Source organism: Oncorhynchus gorbuscha, linkage group LG16 (assembly GCF_021184085.1).
Source record: "Oncorhynchus gorbuscha isolate QuinsamMale2020 ecotype Even-year linkage group LG16, OgorEven_v1.0, whole genome shotgun sequence".
In the NCBI taxonomy this organism is placed as follows: Eukaryota; Metazoa; Chordata; class Actinopteri; order Salmoniformes; family Salmonidae; genus Oncorhynchus; species Oncorhynchus gorbuscha.
The window spans coordinates 55012376-55034248 of NC_060188.1; the positions used below are offsets into that span (position 1 = coordinate 55012376).

The window sequence follows — 21873 nt, forward strand, 5'->3', positions numbered from 1 at the left end:
TCACCACTGCTCCATCCCTCCCCTCAGACTGACCATCAGCTGGAAGACTGTCCTCTTTTCTTAGTGGAGAGAAGTAGGGTGTAGGTACGGGGAGTTGGATGAGAGGCTAGCCTCACCACTGCTCCATCCCTCCCCTCAGACTTACCATCAGCTGGAAGACTGTCCTCTTTTCTTAGTGGAGAGAAGGAGGGCATAGGTACGGGGAGTTGGATGAGAGGCTAGCCTCACCACTGCTCCATCCCTCCCCTCAGACTGACCATCAGCTGGAAGACTGTCCTCTTTTCTTAGTGGAGAGAAGGAGGGTGTAGGTACGTGGAGTTGGATGAGAGGCTAGCCTCACCACTGCTCCATCCCTCCCCTCAGACTGACCATCAGCTGGAAGACTGTCCTCTTTTCTTAGTGGAGAGAAGGAGGGCGTAGGTACGGGGAGTTGGATGAGAGGCTAGCCTCACCACTGCTCCATCCCTCCCCTCAGACTGACCATCAGCTGGAAGACTGTCCTCTTTTCTTAGTGGAGAGAAGGAGGGTGTAGGTACGGGGAGTTGGATGAGAGGCTAGCCTCACCACTGCTCCATCCCTCCCCTCAGACTGACCATCAGCTGGAAGACTGTCCTCTTTTCTTAGTGGAGAGAAGGAGGGCGTAGGTACGGGGAGTTGGATGAGAGGCTAGCCTCACCACTGCTCCATCCCTCCCCTCAGACTGACCATCAGATGCAGATCATCAGTTCAGTTAAAAAAATAAAGTAATACAACTAATTACCCATTACCAGTGTGATCATATACCAATAAATAAAATATATATATATAGATTTCAAAATGCAGGGCAGTTCAAACATAGACAATATGCAGTGATAATGTATTGGGCCTCATTGCTGCATAACTGTTTTAATTGGTTAATGTTGCATTGGCTTACGTTTTTTTAAATCCATGCACACTTTAGAATGGGTTGACTGTAGTAAGTCCTGTTGAAACATAATCTTCTGTAGTTAGATGCACTTTTCAGAAATTGCTCTGCCATTTCCTGGTTGCTAAAATTCTATTTGTTTGCTTTATTTCAGTTTACAGTGCATTCGGGAAGTTTTCAGACATTTTGTTACGTTACAGCCTTATTCCAAAATGTATTAAATAAATACAAATCTTCAGCTATCTACACACAATACCCCAGAATTGCAGAGCGAAAACAGGTTTTTAGAAATGTTTGCAAATGTATTAGAAATAAAAACAGAAATACCTTATTTACATAAGTATTCAGACCCTTCGCTATGAGACTCGAAATTGAGCTCAGTTGCATCATGTTTGATCATCCTTGAGATGTTTCTACAACTTGATTGGAGTCCACCTGTGGTATATTCAATTGATTAAACATGATTTGGAAAGGCACACACTTGTCTATATAAGGTCCCACAGTTAACCGGGAATGTCAGAGCAAAAACCAAGCCGTGAGATCAAAGGATTTGTCCTTGGAGCTCCGAGACAGGATTGTGTCGAGGCACAGATCTAGGGAAAGGGGAAGGGGACCAAAAAATGTTCGCAGCATTGAAGGTCCCCAAGAACACAGTGGCCTCCGTCAATTCTAAATTGAAGAAGTTTGGAACCACCAAGAATCTTCCTAGAGCTGGCCGCCCGGCCTAACTGAGCGATCGGGGGAGAAGGGCCTTGGTCAGGGAGGTGACCAAGAACCCGATGGTCACTCTGACAGACCTCTAAAGTTCCTCTGTGGAGATGGGAGCACCTTCCAGAAAGACAACTATCTCTGCATCACTCTACCAATCAGGCCTTTATGGTAGAGTGGCCAGACCAAAAGCCACTCTTCAGTCCACTCTTCAGTGGACTTTGCCAAAAGGCACCTAAAGGACTCAACAAACAATATTCTCTGGTCTGATGAAACCAAGATTGAACTCTTTGGCCTGAATGCGAAGCGTCACATTTGGAGGAAACCTGGCACCTTCTCTACGGTGAAGCATGGTGGTGGCAGGATCATCCTGTGGTAATGTTTTTCAGCGGCAGGGATTGGGGGACTAGTCAGGATCGAGGGAAAGATGAACGGAGCAAAGTATTGAGAGATACTTGATGAAAACCTGCTCTGGAGTGCTCAGGACCTCAGACTGGAGCATAGGTTCACCTTCCAACAGGACAGCGACCCTAAGCACACAGCCGAGACAACGCATGGAGTGGCTTCGGGACAAGTCTCTGAATATCCTTGAGTGGCCCAGCCAGAGCCTGGACTTGAACCCGATTGAACATCTCTAGAGAGACATGAAAATAGTTGTGCAGCAATGCTCTCCATCCAACTTGACAGAGCTTGAGAGGATCTGTAGAGAAGAATGGGAGAAACTCCCCAAATACAGGTGTGCCAAGTTTGTAGAGTCATACCCAAGAAGAGTCGATGCTGTAATAACTGCCAAAGGTGCTTCAACAAAGTACTGAGTAAAGGGTCTGAATACTTATGTAAATGTGATGTTTTTTTATTTTTAATGAATTAGCAAACAATTTATTTTATTTTATCCACAATTTAATGGTATTCTATTGGTAGTTACTGTCTTGTCCCATCACTGCAGCTCCCGTACGGACTTGGGAGAGGCAAAGTTATAAAGCCGTGCGTCCTCCGAAACAGAACCCATCAGGCCGCACTGCTTCTTGACACAATGCCCACTTAACCCGGAAGCCAGCCGCACCAATGTATTGGCGGAAACACCATACTACTGCCGATTGTGTCAGCAAGCATTGTGCCCGGCCCACCAAAGGAGTCGCTAGAGCACGTTGGGACAAGAACATCCTTGCCAGGCACAATGTTGCGACAGCATCATCCTGTGGGACGTTGGGACAAGAACATCCCTCCCAAACCCTCCTCTAACCCGGACGACGCTGGGCCAATTGTGCACCTCCCTATGGGTCTCCCAGTTACAGCGGGCTGCCTGGACTCGATCCAGGATCGAACCAGGATCTCTAGTAGCACAGCAGACCACTGCGCCACTCGGGAGGCCATTAGCAATCATTTCTAAAAACTTGTTTTTGCTTTGTCATTATGGGGCATTGTGTGTAGATTGATGAGGTGGAAAAAACTATTTAATCCATTTTAGAATAAAGCTGTAACATAACAAAATATTAAATAAGTCAAGGGGTCTAAATACTTTCCGAAAAGCACTGTATGTGACAAAACAAGCAGGTATAGTGTAGATAATCAATCTTAACTGTTGTGAAATATCTTTTCCATAACCAAAAATATTGTCATTTTAGCTGTTTCAAGCTGGTGTACAAAAACTAGAGTAAAAGACACAAAAACTAAACTTAAAAACAGGAAGCATAGGAATGGCGCAAATGGAACAGATCTCTTCTTAGACTTGCTTTCAATGAGAAAGACAGATCGATAACACACATTCCTATGTGAATTTGGTCAGGTCGCCCGGAACACCGCACATATTGCAGCTTTAAATTTGGAGCTAATTTCCTCAATGTTTTCCTTCACACGCTATTTGCTCCTGCAGTATGGGCTGTTCATCATCCAAATGATAACACCTAGAGGCAGTCTTCTTCACTGCATATGATGAAGTCATATATTCACTTCATATCTTCACATTAAACTCGTATTATTCATATCCTTTGAGCAGGAAAAGAGACCAGTGTGTTTATAATATTAATAGATATGGATATTTCCATAGTCCCTGTAAAACATCTGTTGATGTCTCCATACTGTGGTGTTGCCTTGAAGACAAAGCACATCCTAATATGCCGAAGTGACAAGCCTCAGCTGTCAAGATGTCACATTTCAAATGCAGCACGTCAAACAGAGCTTTCATTGGCTCAATACATCAATTGGTAGCTTTCAGTATTTGATGTATGCAGAGGATGCAGCTCTACACTTCTGCTTGTGTACATGTTGTGTGCATGTGTGCTTGCCCCTGTGTGCGTCTGTGTGGATCAAAAAAGGGCTGGGGGCACGGTCGACCCTCTGGCTCTGCTGAATTCCAGAAAGAATATTTAGAGGCCCCCATTTTGGTGGTGTTGTAGGTCTGTCCCCGACAAAAAAAACTTAGTCGACCGAAAGTCATCTGTCCTTTCGACCAATTGATTGGTCTAATTTTTTTTCACGTCTATGTTTCCATATATAGACACACCCTTATATGTTTTAATAAAATCAACTATAAATGCATTACGCATGCAGGTTCAAGAAGCGTGCCGGCTGCGACCGGGAGACCCATGAGGCGACGCACAATTGGCCCAGCCGGCCAAACCCTCCCCTAACTTGGGACGATGCTTGGCCAATTGTGCGATGCCTTATGGGTTTCCCGGTCGTGACCGGCACGCTTCTTGAACCTGCATCTGTAGAAACAGAGTTTGCACTGTTCCATCCACAAGGTTTTTAATGCTTATCAATTGCCTTCCACAAAGAAGCAAAATATTAAATACTACACAGGTTTCTTAAAGAATTTAATTTACATGTTAATTGCATTTTATGATCACAGTAACAATGAGTAAAATAAATAATGGGTAAATAAATAATGAAATGTCAATTATATAAAGCAGCCCGTGTAATCATCTGCCAGAGAGTAGCCCCAATCAGCCCGAGCCACAAGTAATACAGTGGGTTACTAGCACCCCTGACTGGCAATGCACAAACAATACTTTAAAAAAGTATAAACAATATAATTATGGAGATAAACTCAAAATACCAGCATGTGAGAAATACTGTACTTTATTAGTGTTTCAATGGAACCAACCAAAATCATACAATTATTTGATACAAAATAAATTTAACCAATATCAAGGTTTCATAATTATTGGCAATCCTCATTTAGTACTTAGTGCAACCACCTATGGCAATGATATCAGCATGGAGGCTTTTCCTGTAATGTTTGACAAGGTTAAGGAACACATTTGGAGGGATTTTGGACCATTCCTCTATGCAGATCCTTTCAAGATCCTTCACATTCTTGGATTTGCGCTTATCAACTGCCCTCTTCCACTCAACTCACAGGTTTTTGATTGGATTTAGGTCCGGCGACTGAGATGGCCATGCCAGAACATTGTTTTTGTTGTCACAGAACCATTTCTGTGTGGATCTTGAGGTATGTTTCGGGTCATTGTCTTGTTGGAATGTCCACCTACGGCCAAGTCCCAACCTTCTGGCAGAGGCAACCAGATTGTCAGCCAAAATTGCCTGATACTTGGTGGAATTCATTATGCCATCAATCTTAACCAGTGCCCCTGGACCTCTGGAATTAAAACAGCCCCAAAACATCACTGACCCACCACCATATTTCACCGTGGGTATGAGGTCCCTCTCCTTGTATGCATCTCTGTTTCGACATCAAACATGCCGATGCTGTATCTGACCAAAACGTTCAATTTTGGTCTTATCTGAGCAAAGCACCTTCTTTCACATTTGGCAAACTCCAAGCTCTTGCGTCTGTGTCTTGGGGTCAGAAAGGGCTTTCTTCTGGCAACCCTTCCAAAGAGCCTCTGGTTGTGGAGGTGGCGTCTGATGGTGCTTTTTGAAACCTGGTGACCCTAAGACTCCACCAAGGCCTGCAGTTCTTTCACAGTGATTATTGGGGATTTTGTTGCTTCTCCCCATCCTCCTCCCTATCCTGGAGGGCAAAATGCAGTCCTCTACCCATGAGGTTTTCAACTGTTCCATATCTTTTGAAATGTTTAATAATTGCCCTGACAGTGCTCAGTGGTATATTCAATTGTTTGTGGATCTTGTAGTCATTACCAGTTTTCTGAAGGTCTACGACCATCTGTCTCTTTTGAACTGCCAGTTCTTTAGGTTTCTTCAAGGTGTTGGATGACAGCGGGATACTGCATGTGTGTTACCTAATTTTTATACCCTAGTGAATCAGGAAGTGATGTAATGGCTCAATATAGTTCCTTAAGACTTAGATAAACTTAAATAAGTGGATTTTAATTTGTGGTTTAATTTTGGTAGATGTTATTTACAATAATCTTTAAGGGTGCCATTAATTGTGAAACCTTCATTTGAAGGAGATTTTTAATTAAATCCGATTTTTAATTAAATCAATAAATTATTTTGGTTTGTTCCATTGAAACATTAATAAAGTACATTATTTCTCACATGTTGGTATTTTGAGTTTATCTCTATATTGTTTATATTTGTTTAAGCATTATTTGTGCTTTGCCAGTCAGGGGTGCCAGTCATTTTTGAGCCCACTGTATATACATTTGGGCCAAATAACTCACACCGGAATCGGCCCGAGCTCAATCCCCGCATTCTAGCCATAAGAAATACTGCCGAAGGCCACATGACGTCGGCCGAGTCTGACACTCAGCCGAGAACCCACACTCTCAGCCAGAATTGGCCCAGATCCACTGTGATAGCTGGGTTATGGAACAATGAATGTGCACAAATTGGTGGGAGAGAGCACATTTTGGAGAGAGAAGTGTATTGGTCATCTGGGCGCATGGTCAATCAGTCGTCTGCATTGGCCATGCAGCATTTACAATGATATATTTTAAATAAAATTGGGATTGTTAACGTTAGGTCAAAATCCCTAACCGAAAAACTGTTTTTCTCCCCCTTACAAAATTTAAATCACAGTGCAGTTATCATAAAACTACCACCCACAGGTCTCGATCATCATCATCATGATGGGAAAGACTATTTTTGTTGCTACTTTATTAACTGGAGCTGTAATGCACAAGGGAGAGAGAAGCAAAGCAGCAGCTCAAGCAGGGAGTAGGGGAGTGGCTGTGCGTCTGATGAGTGACAAGTAATTAATATTTTTGGGGGGGGTATCTGTACTTTACTATTCATATTTTGGGTAACTTTTTACTTTGATGTCACTACAATCCTAAAGAAAATAATGAACTTTTTACTCCATACATTTGACCTGACACACAAAAGTACTAGTTACAAAGTACTTTTCGATTGCTTAGCAGGACAGGAAAATGGTCCAATTTAGCACTTATCGAGAGAACATCCCTGGTCAACAACAAGCTATACGCCCCACTCCTGTGACAAGCAAAAGCAGCAGAAGCACAAATTAAACAATAGTTTTTCTTTCTCCGCGGGAAGCACGATGTAGACCATCTGCATTGTAAATTCACATGGAACTTTATACATTTTTCTTATTGTTTTAACAGAACTCCCCCCTCACTTTTTCTATGGTGTCCTCTCCCTCCCCAGGTGTCTGATGGGAGTCTGGCGGTGCTGTCGGTCAGCCGCAAGGACAGAGGGGCGTACACCTGCCGAGCCTACAGCATCCAGGGGGAGGTGGTTCACACCACACGCTTGCTTGTCCAAGGTAGCCCTGCCACAACTCAACATCTGTATGAGTGCATGTGTATATGTGTACATGTGTGCAGCAGTAGAGTTGTGTGTCTTTGTGTTCGTTTTCTGCAAGGTGAATGTTTTTAATAGGCAATTTACGGAACTTTTACGTACACTCAGGTTGGAGTCATTGAACACTCGTTGTTCAAACACACATTTCTTGTTAACAAACTATAGTTTTGGCAAGCCGGTTAGGACATCTACTTTGTGCATGACACAAGTCATTTTTTCAACAATTGTTTACAGACAGATTATTTAACTTCTAATCCACTGTATCACAATTCCAGTGGGGCAGAAGTTTACATACACTAAGTTGACTGTGCCTTTAAACAGCTTGGAAAATTCCAGAAAAGTATGTCATGGCTATAGATGCTTTTGATAGGCTAATTGACATCATAAGAGTCAATTGGAGGATCACATGTGGATGTATTTCAAGGCCTACCTTCAAACTCAGTGCCTCTTTGCTTGACATCATGGGAAAATCCAAATAAATTGTAGACCTCCACAAGTCTGGTTCATCCTTGGGAGCAATTTCCAGATGCCTGAAGGTACCACGTTCATCTGTAAAAACAATAGTATGCAAGTATTAACACCATGAGCCGTCATACCGCTCAGGAAGAGATGTGTTGTCTCCTAGAGATGAACGTACTTTGGTGTGAAAAGTGTAAATCAATCCCAGAACAACAGCAAAGGACCTTGTGAAGATGCTGGAGGAAACAGGTACAAAAGTATCTATATCCACAGTAAAACGAGTCCTATATCGACAGAACCTGAAAGGCCACTCAGCAAGGAAGAAGCCACTGCTCCATAACCATAGTCAAAAAGCCAGACTGTGGTTTGCAACTGCACATGGGGACAAAGATCATACTTTTTGGAGAAATGTCCTCTGGTCTGTTGAAACAAAAATAAAACTGTTTGGCCATAATGACCATCGTTATTTTTGGAGGAAAAAGGGAGAGTCTTGCAATCCCGAAGAACACCATCCTAACCGTGAAGCACGGGGGTAGCAGCATCATGTTGTGGGGGTGCTTTGCTGCCGGAGGGACTGGTGCACTTCACCAAATAGATGGCATCATGAGGATGGACAATTATGTGGATATATTGAAGCAATCTCAAGACATCAGTCAGGAAGTTAAAACCTGTCCGCAAATGGGTCTTCCAAATGGACAATGACCCCAAGCATATTTACAAATTTGTGGCAAAATGGCTTAAGGACCACAAAGTCAAGGTATTGGAGTGGCCAACACAGTGGCTAACACAAAGCCCTGACCTCAATTGCATAGACAATTTGTGGGCAGAACTGAAAAAGCAGGTGTGAGCAAGGAGGCCTACAAACCTGAATTTTTGGGCCAAAATTCACCCAACTTATTGTGGGAATCTTGTGGAAGGCTACCCTAAATGTTTGACCCAGTTAAACAATTTAAAGACAACTGACCTCGGATTAAATGTCAGGAATTGTGAAAAGTTTAAATGTATTTGGCTAAGATGTTTGTAAACTTCCGACTTCAACTGTGTGTGTGTGTGTGTGTGTGTGTGTGTGTGTGTGTGTGTGTGTGTGTGTGTGTGTGTGTGTGTGTGTGTGTGTGTGTGTGTGTGTGTGTGTGTGTGTGTGTGTGTGTGTGTGTGTGTGTGTGTGTGTGTGTGTGTGTGTGTGTGTGTGTGTGTGTGTGCCTATGAGGTCTATGACTATAGAAAAATATTCCAGCAATAATTGACAGACATGCCAGGTGTAACGTCGTTCGTCTGTTGTATGAAGAGAGTCAGACCGAAATGCAGCGTGTAGGTTACTCATGACTTTAATGAAGATAAATGCGGTACATGAAATAACTGTAATAGAAAACAACAAACGGAACGTGAACTAATTACAGCCTATCTGGTGACTAACACAGAGAAAGGTACAAACACCCACAAAACACAACGCGAACTCAGGCTGCCTAAATACGGTTCCCAATCAAAGACAACGATAAGCAGCTGACTCCAATTGAGAATTGCCTCAGGCAGCCAAGCCTAACTAGACACACCCCTTATCATACACAATCCCAATTACTACAAACCCCAATACGAAAACACAACATATAAACCCATGTCACACCCTGGCTACCCAAACATATACCAAAAACACAAAATATAATGACCAGGGCGTGACAGAACCCCCCCCCCCCCCCCCCTAAGGTGCGGACTCCGGGACAGAGGGGCATCTCGGGACAGAGGGGCATCTCGGGACAGAGGGGCAGCCCGGTACTGAGGGGCAGCCCAGTACAAAGAGGAAGCCTAGTACTGAGAGGAAGCTCAGTACTGAGTGGAAGCTCAGGCAGGTAGTAGGCTCCGGTAAATCCTGGCTGGCTGGTGGAACTGGATGATTCAGGTTGTCTGGCCGATCTAGAAGATCTTGGCAGACTGGCACTTCTGGCAGACTGGCACTTCTGGCGGATCCTGGCAGACTGGTGACGCTGGGCCGACTGGCGGCGCTGGGCAGACTGGGAGCACTGGGCAGACTGGGAGCACTGGGCAGACTGGGAGCACTGGGCAGACTGGGAGCACTGGCGGCGCTGGACAGACAGGAGACTCCGGCAGCGCAGGAGAGGAGAAAGGCTCTGGCTGCGCTAAACAGGCGGGAGACTCCAACAGCGCAGGAGAGGAGAAAAGCTCTGGCTGCGCTAAACAGGCGAGGCGCACTGGACGCGCTGGGCCGACTGGGAGCACTGGCGGCGCTGGACAGACAGGAGACTCCGGCAGCGCAGGAGAGGAGAAAGGCTCTGGCTGTGCTGAACAGGCGAGGCGCACTGGAGGCCTGGTGCGTGGTGCTGGAACTGGTGGTACTGGCGCGAGGACACGCACAGGAAGCCTGGTGCGGGGAGCTGCTACCGGAGGACTGGTGTGTAGAGGTGGCTCTGGATAGACCGGACCGTGCAGGCGCACTGGAGCTCTTGAGCACCGAGCCTGCCCAAGCTTACCTGGCTCGATGCCCAAACTAGCCCGGCCAATAGGAAGGGCTGGTATGTGTCGCAGCTGGCTCTGCACCCGCACTGGAAACACCGTGCGCTCCATAGCATAACACGGTGCCTGCCCGGTCTCTCTAGCCCAACGGTGAGCACAGGGAGTATGCGCAGGTCTCCTACCTGGCATAACTATTCTCCCCTCTAGCCCCCCCCAATACATTTTTTGGGGTGACTTTCCGGTGCCCAGGGTCCTTTTCCGTCTAATATCATCTCCCAAGACCAGAAGTCCTCATATTGCTGCTCTTCACAATGAACAGGGAGAGTAGGCTCAGGTCTGACTCCTGACTCAGCCACTCTCTCTCTGCGCTTTCCCCGTTACCTTCGGTTTTCGCTCTGTATAGCCGTGCTTTCCTTTTCAATTCCATTCGCATTGCTGTAGGGAATCCCAGGCGGGCTCCTGCACTCGCTCTGGGTCGGCCGCCCACCTGTCGATTTCTTCCCACGTCGTATACTCCATGCTTCTGCTGTCCATAACGTCCTCCTTTAGATCCTGCCAGTTCACACGCTGCTCGGTCTGTGAGTGGTGGGTGTTTCTGTAACGTCGTTCGTCTGTTGTATGAAGAGAGTCAGACCGAAATGCAGCGTGTATTTTACTCATGACTTTAATGAAGATAAATGCGGTACGTGAAATAACTAATAGAAAACAACAAACGGAACGTGAACTAATTACAGCCTAACACAGAGACAGGTACAAACACCCACAAAACACAACGCGAACTCAGGCTGCCTAAATACAGTTCCCAATCAAAGACAACGATAAGCAGCTGACTACAATTGAGAATCGCCTCAGGCAGCCAAGCCTAACTAGACACGCCCCTAATCATACACAATCCCAATTACTACAAACCCCAATACGAAAACACAACATATAATCCCATGTCACACCCTGGCTACCCAAACATATACCAAAAACACAAAATATAATGACCAGGGCGTGACACCAGGTCCAAAAACATCCCTTTATCCATACTGTCTAGTCTGGCCCCTTTGGTGTTGGTAGATCTAATGGAGCCGGGTAGGTGGATGGAATTCATTTTCCTTTCTGTCACGGCAAATACTGAGTGCAGACCTTCCTAATTTTTCTGTTCATGATTGAGCCATCACCATATTGCCTTGCACTTATCCAATCCTTTCAGATCTATCAGGAAACACCACGGGAGTCGACGCTAGGTAGAGTATGGACTAAGAGTTGTTTGAGAAAGAGCGATGATTGTTTTGATTTCCAGTTTTTAAGTATACGTTTTTTCAAGATGATTGACGATAAAAGTACCATCTAGTCCATTGGGTATCTCACTGCACCCTCATTTACCATGTCTTGAAATAGGCAGACAGATGGATTCAAAATAAGTTTACATTGTAATACTTCTGACAGACTTTAACTCCACCCATAACTTTTGGACTTCATAGCATTCCCACATGTATTATTGAGTCATTTATAGCTTTACACTTAAGCCATGACTTGCCCATTGTGCTGTGGAATTTGTGAATTTTGTCTTAATAAATTCTATATATTAGTTTATGCTGGATTAAGTGTACATTTTCATTAACTGTCATTTTGTTAATGATGTTCCAACATTCCCTCCATCTTGTGCCAACATCAGTTATTTTTATGTCTTGGTTCCAGTAGTTGATATTTTTTTCGAAGAGATTGTCAGTTGTATAGGCTTTCTTGCAGGTTTTGTATATCTTACCTATCATATGAACATCCTTTTCTGTCTCACATAAGATTCCCTCAAGGTTGTTCTGATGTCCAAAATATTTCAAATCTAAATTTAGTGATATGTTTCTTTTAAGTTACATGTATTCCAATGTGTATATATCTACATTGGTCAGTCTAAAATTTGTTTTTTAATTATGTAATGGACAGTGGTGTAAAGTGATTAAGTAAAAAATATGTTAAAGTACTACTTAAGTCGTTTTGGGGGGTATCTGTACTTTACAGTACTATTCATATTTTTGACAACTTTTTTTTCTTCACAACACCCAAAAGTACTTGTTACGTTTTGAAGGCTTAGCAGGACAGGAGAATGGAAAATCACACACTTATCAGGAGAACATGCCTGGTCAAACCTACAGCCTCTGATCTGGCGGACTCACTAAGCACAAATGCTTCATTTGTGAAGGATGTCTGAGTGTTGGAGTGTGCCCCTGGATATCTGTAAATTAAAAAATACTTATACTTTGACTTGCAATTACATTTACTTTTGGTACTTAAGTATATTTAAAACCAAACACTTTTAGACTTTTACTCAAGTAGTATTTTAATGGGTGACTTTCACTTTTACTTTAGTCATTTTCTATTAAGTTATCTTTACTTTTACTCAAGTATGACAATTGGATACTTTTTCCACTGGTCATAGAAATACATTTATTTCCTGTTGCCAAGTCATTTACGGTTTCCATGCCTTTAGTTTTCCATGTGACCAATTTATCGGTGAATCTATCCAAAGATTTTTCCCTATGGTTTTTAGGGAGTGATATTGGTTCTTGTAGAATATGTTTAATTTTGTTCCATATTGTTATAGTGTTCTTAACTATGAAGTTGTTAATGTTTAGCTTTGACAACCATTGTTTCCATTTGGACCTTAGCCGGTTTCTCTGTTGGTGCGTGTTTAAAAAGTGGTGGCTTTTGATTGGCAGATGACGCTGGGGGTAAGGATTATGGTAATTCAGTGTCCCTGTTGGTAAGCCACTGAATCCGATCGTCACTAGATCAACTAAGTAAATCTGCAGAGGGCAATGTTTCCAGCTGTGCCAATGCTACACACGCGCTCACACACACTGGGTTTCCAGATAAGAACTCTCCTACTGTTAGAGGCTCAGGCCCTGGGCTCTGGATCAGAACTACCATACTGCCAGTCAATATCACCAAGCTGGCTAAAGGAGAGGGATGGACTCTGTGGGTGTGCTTGTGTGGCTTCTGTTATGCGATCAGCTCAAAATTGTGTGTGCGCATCTGTTAAATGATTAAAATGCGTGTGTGTTTGTGTGTGCACGTTATGACGTGTTTACGAGGATTTCCCACCATTGGTGCAGACAGATTTAAATGAGCTGGTACGACTGATGAAATGTCATAGACTGAAAAAGAGCAAGATGGCCCATCTTTCCTTCTCACCACTATTGCACCAAAGCTCACTTAAACCACTTCCCAACCGCTTACACATGTTAACATACATGCATCCTTACCTGTAGGTACGTACCCCATTTATTCCTCATAATGACATAGAGCACATCTCTCTCCCTATACTTAGTCATGTCCCTGAAACATTATCCTATTATTATTCCAGACATCAAAGATCCCGGAACGTTTCTATGACACATTATCATGGCTGATTCACAGACAAAAGCGTTCCCAGAATGTTCCTGTTGGGCTAACAGTGAAGCGGCAGTCTCCTCCTCTCATTGCAGGGGCTGGCAGGCAACAGTTAAGCACATTAGGCTGTGGAGAAGAACTGGAGGGACATGAAAAGAATAGGAAATGAAGACTGAGGCATACATTTATCTGCACTTATGCAATCCACACAGACCCAGACTTGCACTTTTTTAAACTTTGCGTCTTTGTGCATTTAAAAAACAATGTTTTTCTTCTGGACTGGCACTGTAATCGTGATGGGTGGTGTCGCTTCCGTCTCATCTGTTTTGTCTATTTACATGTTTTTTTTTTCATATTTCAAGGATGAAATGCATGGAGACTATCCGAATGGATGATGTAACTAATTGGAGGGGCCGCAATGTTTGCTCCCTCTACAGACGGTTATATTTGTCCCCTAATACAAGACTAATAAAGGCCCAGTGCACTACTTTTAGGAAAAACTCATTATTTCCCAAAATATATTTTTTTATTATATAATTTTTTTAAATTAAGATTTTCAGGAGGTACTGCAGAACCCTCAGCACCCCTACTATGCTGGTATCCATGGAGACCAAGGCTGCAACTGCCAGCCAGCCGAATGGAGAGCCTAGCAGCTAGTTTGCCCTCTTGATAGAAGTAGCTGAAGGACAATGACAACAAATACCAGCTGCCAAGCGGGCATAACAACAAAAGGTCCATATTCGGCGGGCTAGGAAGCAAGAATGTATTTGTCACATGCACCGAATCTTACAGTAAAATGCTTACTTACAAGCCCTTAACTAACGATGCAGTTTTAAGAAAATACCAACAAAAAAGTAAGAGATAAGAATAACAAATAATTAAGAGCAGCAGTAAATAACAATAGCAGGGCTATGGGTACGGGTACAGACGATGGGCGGGGGCACCGGTGTCGAGGTAATATGTACATGTAGGTAGAGTTATTAAAGTGACTGCATAGATGACAACAGAGAGTAGCAGCAGCATAGAAGGGGGGGGGGGGTTGCCATTTGATTAGCTGTTCAGGAGTCTTGAGGCTTGAGGGTAGAAGCTGTTTAGAAGCCTTTATTTTTTATTGTTGAAGCACACCAGACAAATTCCCTCACAGGAAAATAAAGACAGGTGGTCAGTCAACCCTACCGGCAGAGCTACTGTGGGTAAGTAATAGATATTGTGGTTTCACAATAAAATAAAACTGCGAGAGCATTCATCAGTGTGCAGGTATTCTTCATTAGTTTAGATACTGTAGGTCTGGATGTGCGTACACTGCTTTAGCGCTACTGTGTGTACAGGCTTTTGCTCTAGCACTGCTCTAAAACCTGATTCTGTTGGTCAGCTGCTCCTCTGGACCTTAATTAGCTGAATCATGTGTCAACATGATCTCTGCTACACCTGCCTTAATGAACTCCTTGCGTGGTGGTGGAGGTGTGTGAGACTATCTGTGTGTATCACCATTGTGTGTGAACACTGTCTATCTTCACTGTGCATGCACGTCCATTGTGTGTGTGTTCACTATGTGTATACTTTCCTCATGGCCCCTGCACGGGCAGGGTAATTCTTCCTCATCTACAGCCTGTGTGCCATTATGATGTGACGTAGTCAGGTCGGAAGTTGTGATATCTGTGGAAAGCCTCTTTCTGGCTCTGGCTCTCTCTCTCACACTGACCCACTCCCCCTGTTGTCATTTTATGTCATAACGTGCCCCAGTTTAACAGAGATTGCGATAGCATTAGCTAGTGTTGCACGGTATACCAAAGCTTCTGTACTTTTTCGATAATAGTACATGAAAAACTGTTTGTTTCTAAGATTTTTGTTACTGTCTGAACTTCTGTCCAATATGTCTCACGTTTTATACTGATTGAGGATCAAGTATGTCTATCTACTCAATCGATGGTCCCTTTATTCGTGCATACTTTGTGCCTGCTTCACTCATTGCTAGAGCTTGCTCCCCACTCATGGTGCACAGATGTTAACACATTGGAATAATGCAACACGACATGTAGAACGGTTGAAACTGTTAATTACTCTTTACAAAACAATGTTCATACAGGCTAGAACACTTTACAATGTAAGATGATACCGATAGCTTCCAGCTTTGTAAGCTAACTTTCCTTGCTAGCTAACAGCTGAACGTCAATACACAAAATCGTCACCACTTAATTCTCCCTCGAACTGACGGTGTATGCATGTGCCTCGTTAATGACATGGGTCTGGGTCTTAAAGAGACAGCGCACACTTCTATTAAGTAAGAGATTGCTACTTCTCTTCTCGGTTCATCAGTCCATAAAATAAGTCCTAAATGGAAGGGAAAGATATTTTTTGTAATCTGTAGCCCCATGAAATCAGCCTAAACAACCTCAACTCAATGGATGCACACACTCCTATTGAATATGTATTCACCTGTATTGTGAATAGACCAAGGCTACATATTGATTAACCCACTTTATCAATAGAGATTTACCATTCAAATAAATTACCATTATGTTGTTACATAGTTATATTCATAAAACAAAGTCTTATTGATTGTATGATTGTATAATTTATGTATTACCACCCTGCATACCACTGCTGGCTTGCTACTGAAGCTAAGCAGGGTTGGTCCTTGTCAGTACCTGGATGGGAGACCAGATGCTGCTGGAAGTGGTGTTGGAGGGCCAGTAGGAGGCACTCTTTCCTCTGTTCTAAAAATATCCCAATGCCCCAGGACACTGCCCTGTGTAGGGTGCTGTCTTTCGGATGGGATGTTAAACGGGTGTCCTGACTAAATTCCCAATCTGGCCCTCAAAGCATCACGGTCACCTAATAATACCCAGTTTACAATTGGCTCATTCATCCCCCTCCTCTCCCCTGTAACTATTCACCAGGTCGTTGCTGTAAATGAGAACGTGTTCTCAGTCAACTTACCTGGTAAAATAACGGATAAATAAAAATACATGGTTGTCTCTGACAAATGGATGACATTGAACTCAAAAGATGCCCAGCGATTGAACAGAGCAGTAGCTGAGTTTATCTGCCTGAATCAAGTGCCATTCTGTGACTTTAGCTAATACGTTGTGTTTACTTTTGCCGTGGTCTTGCTTTTGGTATCGAGTATTGTGATGGTATCATGATACTAAACCTGGTATCGGTATTGAAGTCGAAATTCTGCTATCTTGACAACACTAGCTAGCATGTCACCTTATATATGCTGAATAAGAAATTGGCCATTATGTTAATTGGAAAACTTTGAAAATGTGTTTATAATTTAAATTTGAAAGTGAATTTACTTACCAATCAGGTGAGGTTTTCATTCAAGCCTGCGTTGTCTTTTCCACCTCACACTTTTGCATGTACTTCCGATGTAGTCTACTTATATTCTGTCAATTCTTTTCTCGTATCTTCTATTAAAATCAAATCAAGTCAATGTGTTTGAGTACATGCAAATAAAGTGAATGTAAGTAATTGCCCTTTTTTTGTGCTTTCTGTTCTCCCAGGGCCACCGTTCATTGTGTCCCCTCCCCAGAACCTGACGGTGAACATATCCCAAGACGCCAAGCTGGACTGCCTAGCTGAGGCCTACCCCGGCAACCTCACATACACCTGGTTCTGGGAGGATGACAATGTCTTCTTCAAGAAGTAAAGTTATGATCGGGTTCATTACTGTTCCATCCCCCATCCCCCACCCCCCACCACCCCACACACTACAACGCTGGCCACATTGAATAAGCTCCCAGGCAGCATTTGGCTCGCGTGGCTGTAGTTTGAGACCCCTGCTATACATAGTCTGAGTTTTATGGTGCATTTTTGCTATGAAATGTGTTATCATAATATATTCTGTACCATCCCGCCACTTTCATAATTGTTTGTAATGTGGACTATTTTGGACTATTTTGTCTAATGTAGAATATATTGAGGAGATTATGTCAGGGATATAATGTGTTTGTGTGCTTGTGTTCATGTGTGTATCCATGCATGCGTTTAGCGTACATCCATGCATGAGTTTAGCGTGCATCCATGCATGCGTTTAGCGTGCATCCACGCATGCGTTTAGCGTGCACCCACGCATGCGTTTAGCGTGCACCCACGCATGCGTTTAGCGTGCATCCACGCATGCGTTTAGCGTGCATCCACGCATGCGTTTAGCGTGCATCCACGCATGCGTTTAGCGTGCATCCACGCATGCGTTTAGCGTGCATCCACGCATGCGTTTAGCGTGCATCCACGCATGCGTTTAGCGTGCATCCACGCATGCGTGTAGCGTGCATCCACGCATGCGTGTAGCGTGCATGCGTGTAGCGTGCATCCATGCATGCGTGTAGCGTGCATCCATGCATGCGTTTAGCGTGCATCCATGCATGCGTTTAGCGTGCATCCATGCATGCGTTTAGCGTGCATGTGTGAACCGCAGGGCACAGGGTCTTGACCAAGAGCCTGTAATCTGATTGGGCCCATCGCTGTCTTACCATATTCACGTGATGTGTGTGTTTTTACATGTTTTACTTTTATTTAACCAGGAAGGGCTCATTGATATTTGAAGTCTCTTTTACAAGAGCGTCCTGGCCAAGATAGGCAGCACCTAGTCTTTACACAATTACAGACAGACAACATGAAAAACTACAGGTAATCTAGTAAAAAACGACAGAATTCACAAGAGTATAACAAAATCATAAAACAGCTAATTGAAAACATTCACAGGTCAGGGAATCAGCCTCAAAATTCTTCATCAATGATTTAAAAACATAAATCGGGACAAGTTCTTCCAATGTGTGTGTGTGTGTGTTCCACTAAAAAGGTCTTCTAGGATAGGCACATCTCCTGCTACAGGCCATGACATCTTCATTGTCTATCACAAAGTGCTTCAGACAAAGAAAATGTAGTTGACAGTTTATTTTAAACATGTTCCATAGCTAGCACAACAAGAAACAGCAGCAACCATTCATGGACTGAGTTCACAACTCTATAAGAATATGTCAAAATGTGTTGTTGTCATGTCAATGTGGACATCCTCTAATACACTAGCTTACATTCATGGGTCCATGTATACATTAGTGTGTTTGGTCATCTAAGTCCTACTTGTGCATGACCGTTGCTCAAAATGCTATTGCGTGAAAAATACTCTACTACAACTACTGTTGTTTTAGTGGCAGAGAGGAGAGTCAAAGCTTTCTGTGAGTATGTCATGTATTTCTCATGTTCAGTGCAACACTTTACAATCGGAGTGGTCTGTGGTTAGTATGGTTTTGAGCCGAGCGGAGCGTACCATTTGCAGTGAATAGGCCTACAGTATATCAAGTAGCCTAGGCCTAGTGTTGGAAAGTTTTTGTAGGACATTAGCCTACATTTACTGATTAATCAATTTGCCTACATGGCTATCTAACGACACTATCATATTTAGAGTTAGCAACATAGCTTAGTGTTTTGAGTTCTCACTTCCTCAGGGGTTGAATAATATAACCTATAGACCATTATGGGCAAAGATGTGTGCAAGTTCTCTGAAGAGCCAAAAATAAATCTGATCATTCTGCATCTATTTTGACAGGGTGCCTACCAAAATATCAATCAAGCATTTCCTGGATATGTTTGATGAAATAGCTTACTTTTTGAATCGTAGGCTACCATCTCAGTTGTTTTACTTGGCGCTGGAAAAAGATTGTCTAGAGCCCTGCCCGAAAATGTAAAGTAACTTTCAGCTCTAGCACCTCGCGGAAAAAAGGTAATTCATGTAATTTAGCGCTGATTCATCGTTCTCGCAGAAGAATAGGTCAATTTATCTGTCTATATCGTCCAGCTCTAGGAAGGAGGTAGAGGAACACGAGAGAAGGAAGATAGAGAAAATAAGAGAGTCAGTAAGGGAAGGTGGAAGAGGATTGGGCGGCGTCACCATAATGTAGACAGAAATACAGTGAGCAGATAGAGATAGAAAAAGGTAGAACAACATACTGGCTCTACGTACTCACACACACACACACACATCACACACACACACACACATCACACACAGTGCCTTCAGAAAGTATTCACACCCCTTGACTTGTTCTACATTTTAGAGCTGGCTTACACACAATACTCCATAATATTGTTTTTAGACATTTTTACAAATGAATGAAAAGCTGAAATGTCTTGACTCAAATATAATTCAAACCCTTTGTTATTGCAAGCCTAAATAAGTTCAGGAATAAACATTTGCTTAACATGTCCTATAGTAACTAGCATGCAATAATAGTGTTTAACACGATTTTTTAATGACATCTCATCTCTGGACCCCACAAATATAATTGTCTGTAAGGTCCCTCAGTCGAGCAGTGAATGTCAAACACAGATTCCACCACAAAGTCCCGGGAGGTTTTCCAATGCCTCGCAAAGAAGAGCACCTATTGCTAGATGGGTAAAAAAAGAAGCAGACATTGAATATCCCTTTGAGCATGGAGAAGTTATTCATTACACTTTGGATTGTGTATCAATACACCCAGTCACTACAAAGATACAGGCATCCTTCCTAACTCAGTTGCCGGAAAGGAAAGAAACCGCTCAGCGATTTCACCATGAGGCCAATGGTGAATTTAAAAAGTTACAGAGTTTAATGGCTGTGATAGGAGAAAACGGAGGATGGAACAACAACATTGTAGTTACTCCACAATACTAACCTAAATGACAGAATGAAAAGAAGGAAGCCGGTACAGAATAATAAATATTCCAAAACATGAACATGAATCCAAAACAAGAAATACGGAGAAAAATGTGACAAAGCAATTCACTTTATATCCTAAATACAAAGTGTTATGTTTGGGGCAAATTCAATACAACACACTATCCATATTTCCAAGCATAGTGGTGGCTGTATCATGTTATTGGTATGCTTGTAATCGTCAAGGATTTTTTTTTAACGTAATGGTGCTAAGCACAGGCAAAGTCCTAGAGAAAAACCTGGTTGTCTGCTTTCCATCAGACACTGGGAATGATGAATTCACCTTTCAGCAAGACAATAACCTAAAACACAAATATACACTGGAGTTGCTAACCAATAGGACATTGAATGTTCCTGAGTGGTTCCAGTTTTGAAATAAAATCGGCTTGAAAATCTATGGCAAGACTTGAAAATGGCTGTCTAGCAATGATTAACAACCATCTTGACAGAGCGTGAAAATGTAAAACAAATCCAGGTGTGCAAAGCTCTTAGAGACTTACCCAGAACAACTCACAGCTGTAATCGCTGCCAACAATGATTATAACATGTATTGAATCGGGTGTGATTTGCAAAAGTGTCTAAAAACATGTTTTCACTTTCATTATGGGATATTGTGTGTAGATAAGTGAGATTTCTTTGTAATCCATTTTGAGTTCAGGCTGTAACACAACAAAATGTGGACTACGTCAATGGTTATGAATCCTTTCTGAAGGAACTGTACGTTTATGCCAAACACGCATCACAACTGCTGCTACCAGACTCTTATTTGCTATTGCTAATACTGCACAATTTAAACACATGACCCCCCCCCCCAATCTCAACTTCCCTGATACATGTGTAAATATTGGAATATATATTGTGCCTTCCTGTATTCTACTGATGCTAAAATGTTTATTCAATTCTATTTACTTTATGTTTTTGTATTCTTATCTTTTATCATTTCTCATTGTTGTTGCATTGTCGAGAAGGAACCTGCAAGTAAGCATTTAGTTGGACAGTTTATACCACGTGTATCCTGTACATATGATATGGCTAATAACACTTGAAACTTGATAGAAGACCCCCCTAACCACCACCACCTCTTGTCCCTAGAGACAGGAATATCTAGTGACACAGTGCTTGTGTCATTCCACGCTCCACTAGCTGTGATTATGGGCCACCCACTGAGCCCCCCAGCCATCCTACGTCCACTCATGCGTGGCCTGTACACTCTATAGAACAAAATAGGATCTTATGGGCTTTTTCAACCCGCCCAGAGAAGGAACTTCCTAAGTGGAAGGGAGATGGGGAGCAAGGAGAGACCATGGAAGAGCCCTCATTTGGCTATAAGGAGACTGTTTCTCTGTTATTGTAGGACAGGGAAGTTGAGAAAATAGTATTAATGCTAATGATATTTGAAAATTATTCAACACTCTATGCCACCTGGGCACTGTCCTGAAGAAGCATTGTGAAGCCACATAATTTCAGGCTCACTATTCTGTGTTATTTTTCATAGTCACACGTCTGTCTTAGTCATTAGCCAGGTTTTCATCCAACCATTTCATGCTAATGAATTACCAGATGGCTGCCG

The 21873-nt window shown here is 42.9% G+C and overlaps 1 protein-coding gene across 3 annotated transcripts in view; it reads left to right on the top strand.

Moving 5' to 3' along the window:
- Nucleotides 1-21873, top strand: part of igsf9bb (immunoglobulin superfamily, member 9Bb) — a 195939-nt gene that overhangs the window by 105597 nt on the left and 68469 nt on the right. For all 3 annotated transcript variants that reach the window (XM_046307239.1, XM_046307240.1, XM_046307241.1), the window contains exons 5-6: nucleotides 7148-7265; nucleotides 17113-17254. In XM_046307239.1, coding sequence (XP_046163195.1) covers nucleotides 7148-7265; nucleotides 17113-17254 — 260 coding nt within the window. The remainder of the gene's footprint in view (nucleotides 1-7147; nucleotides 7266-17112; nucleotides 17255-21873) is intronic.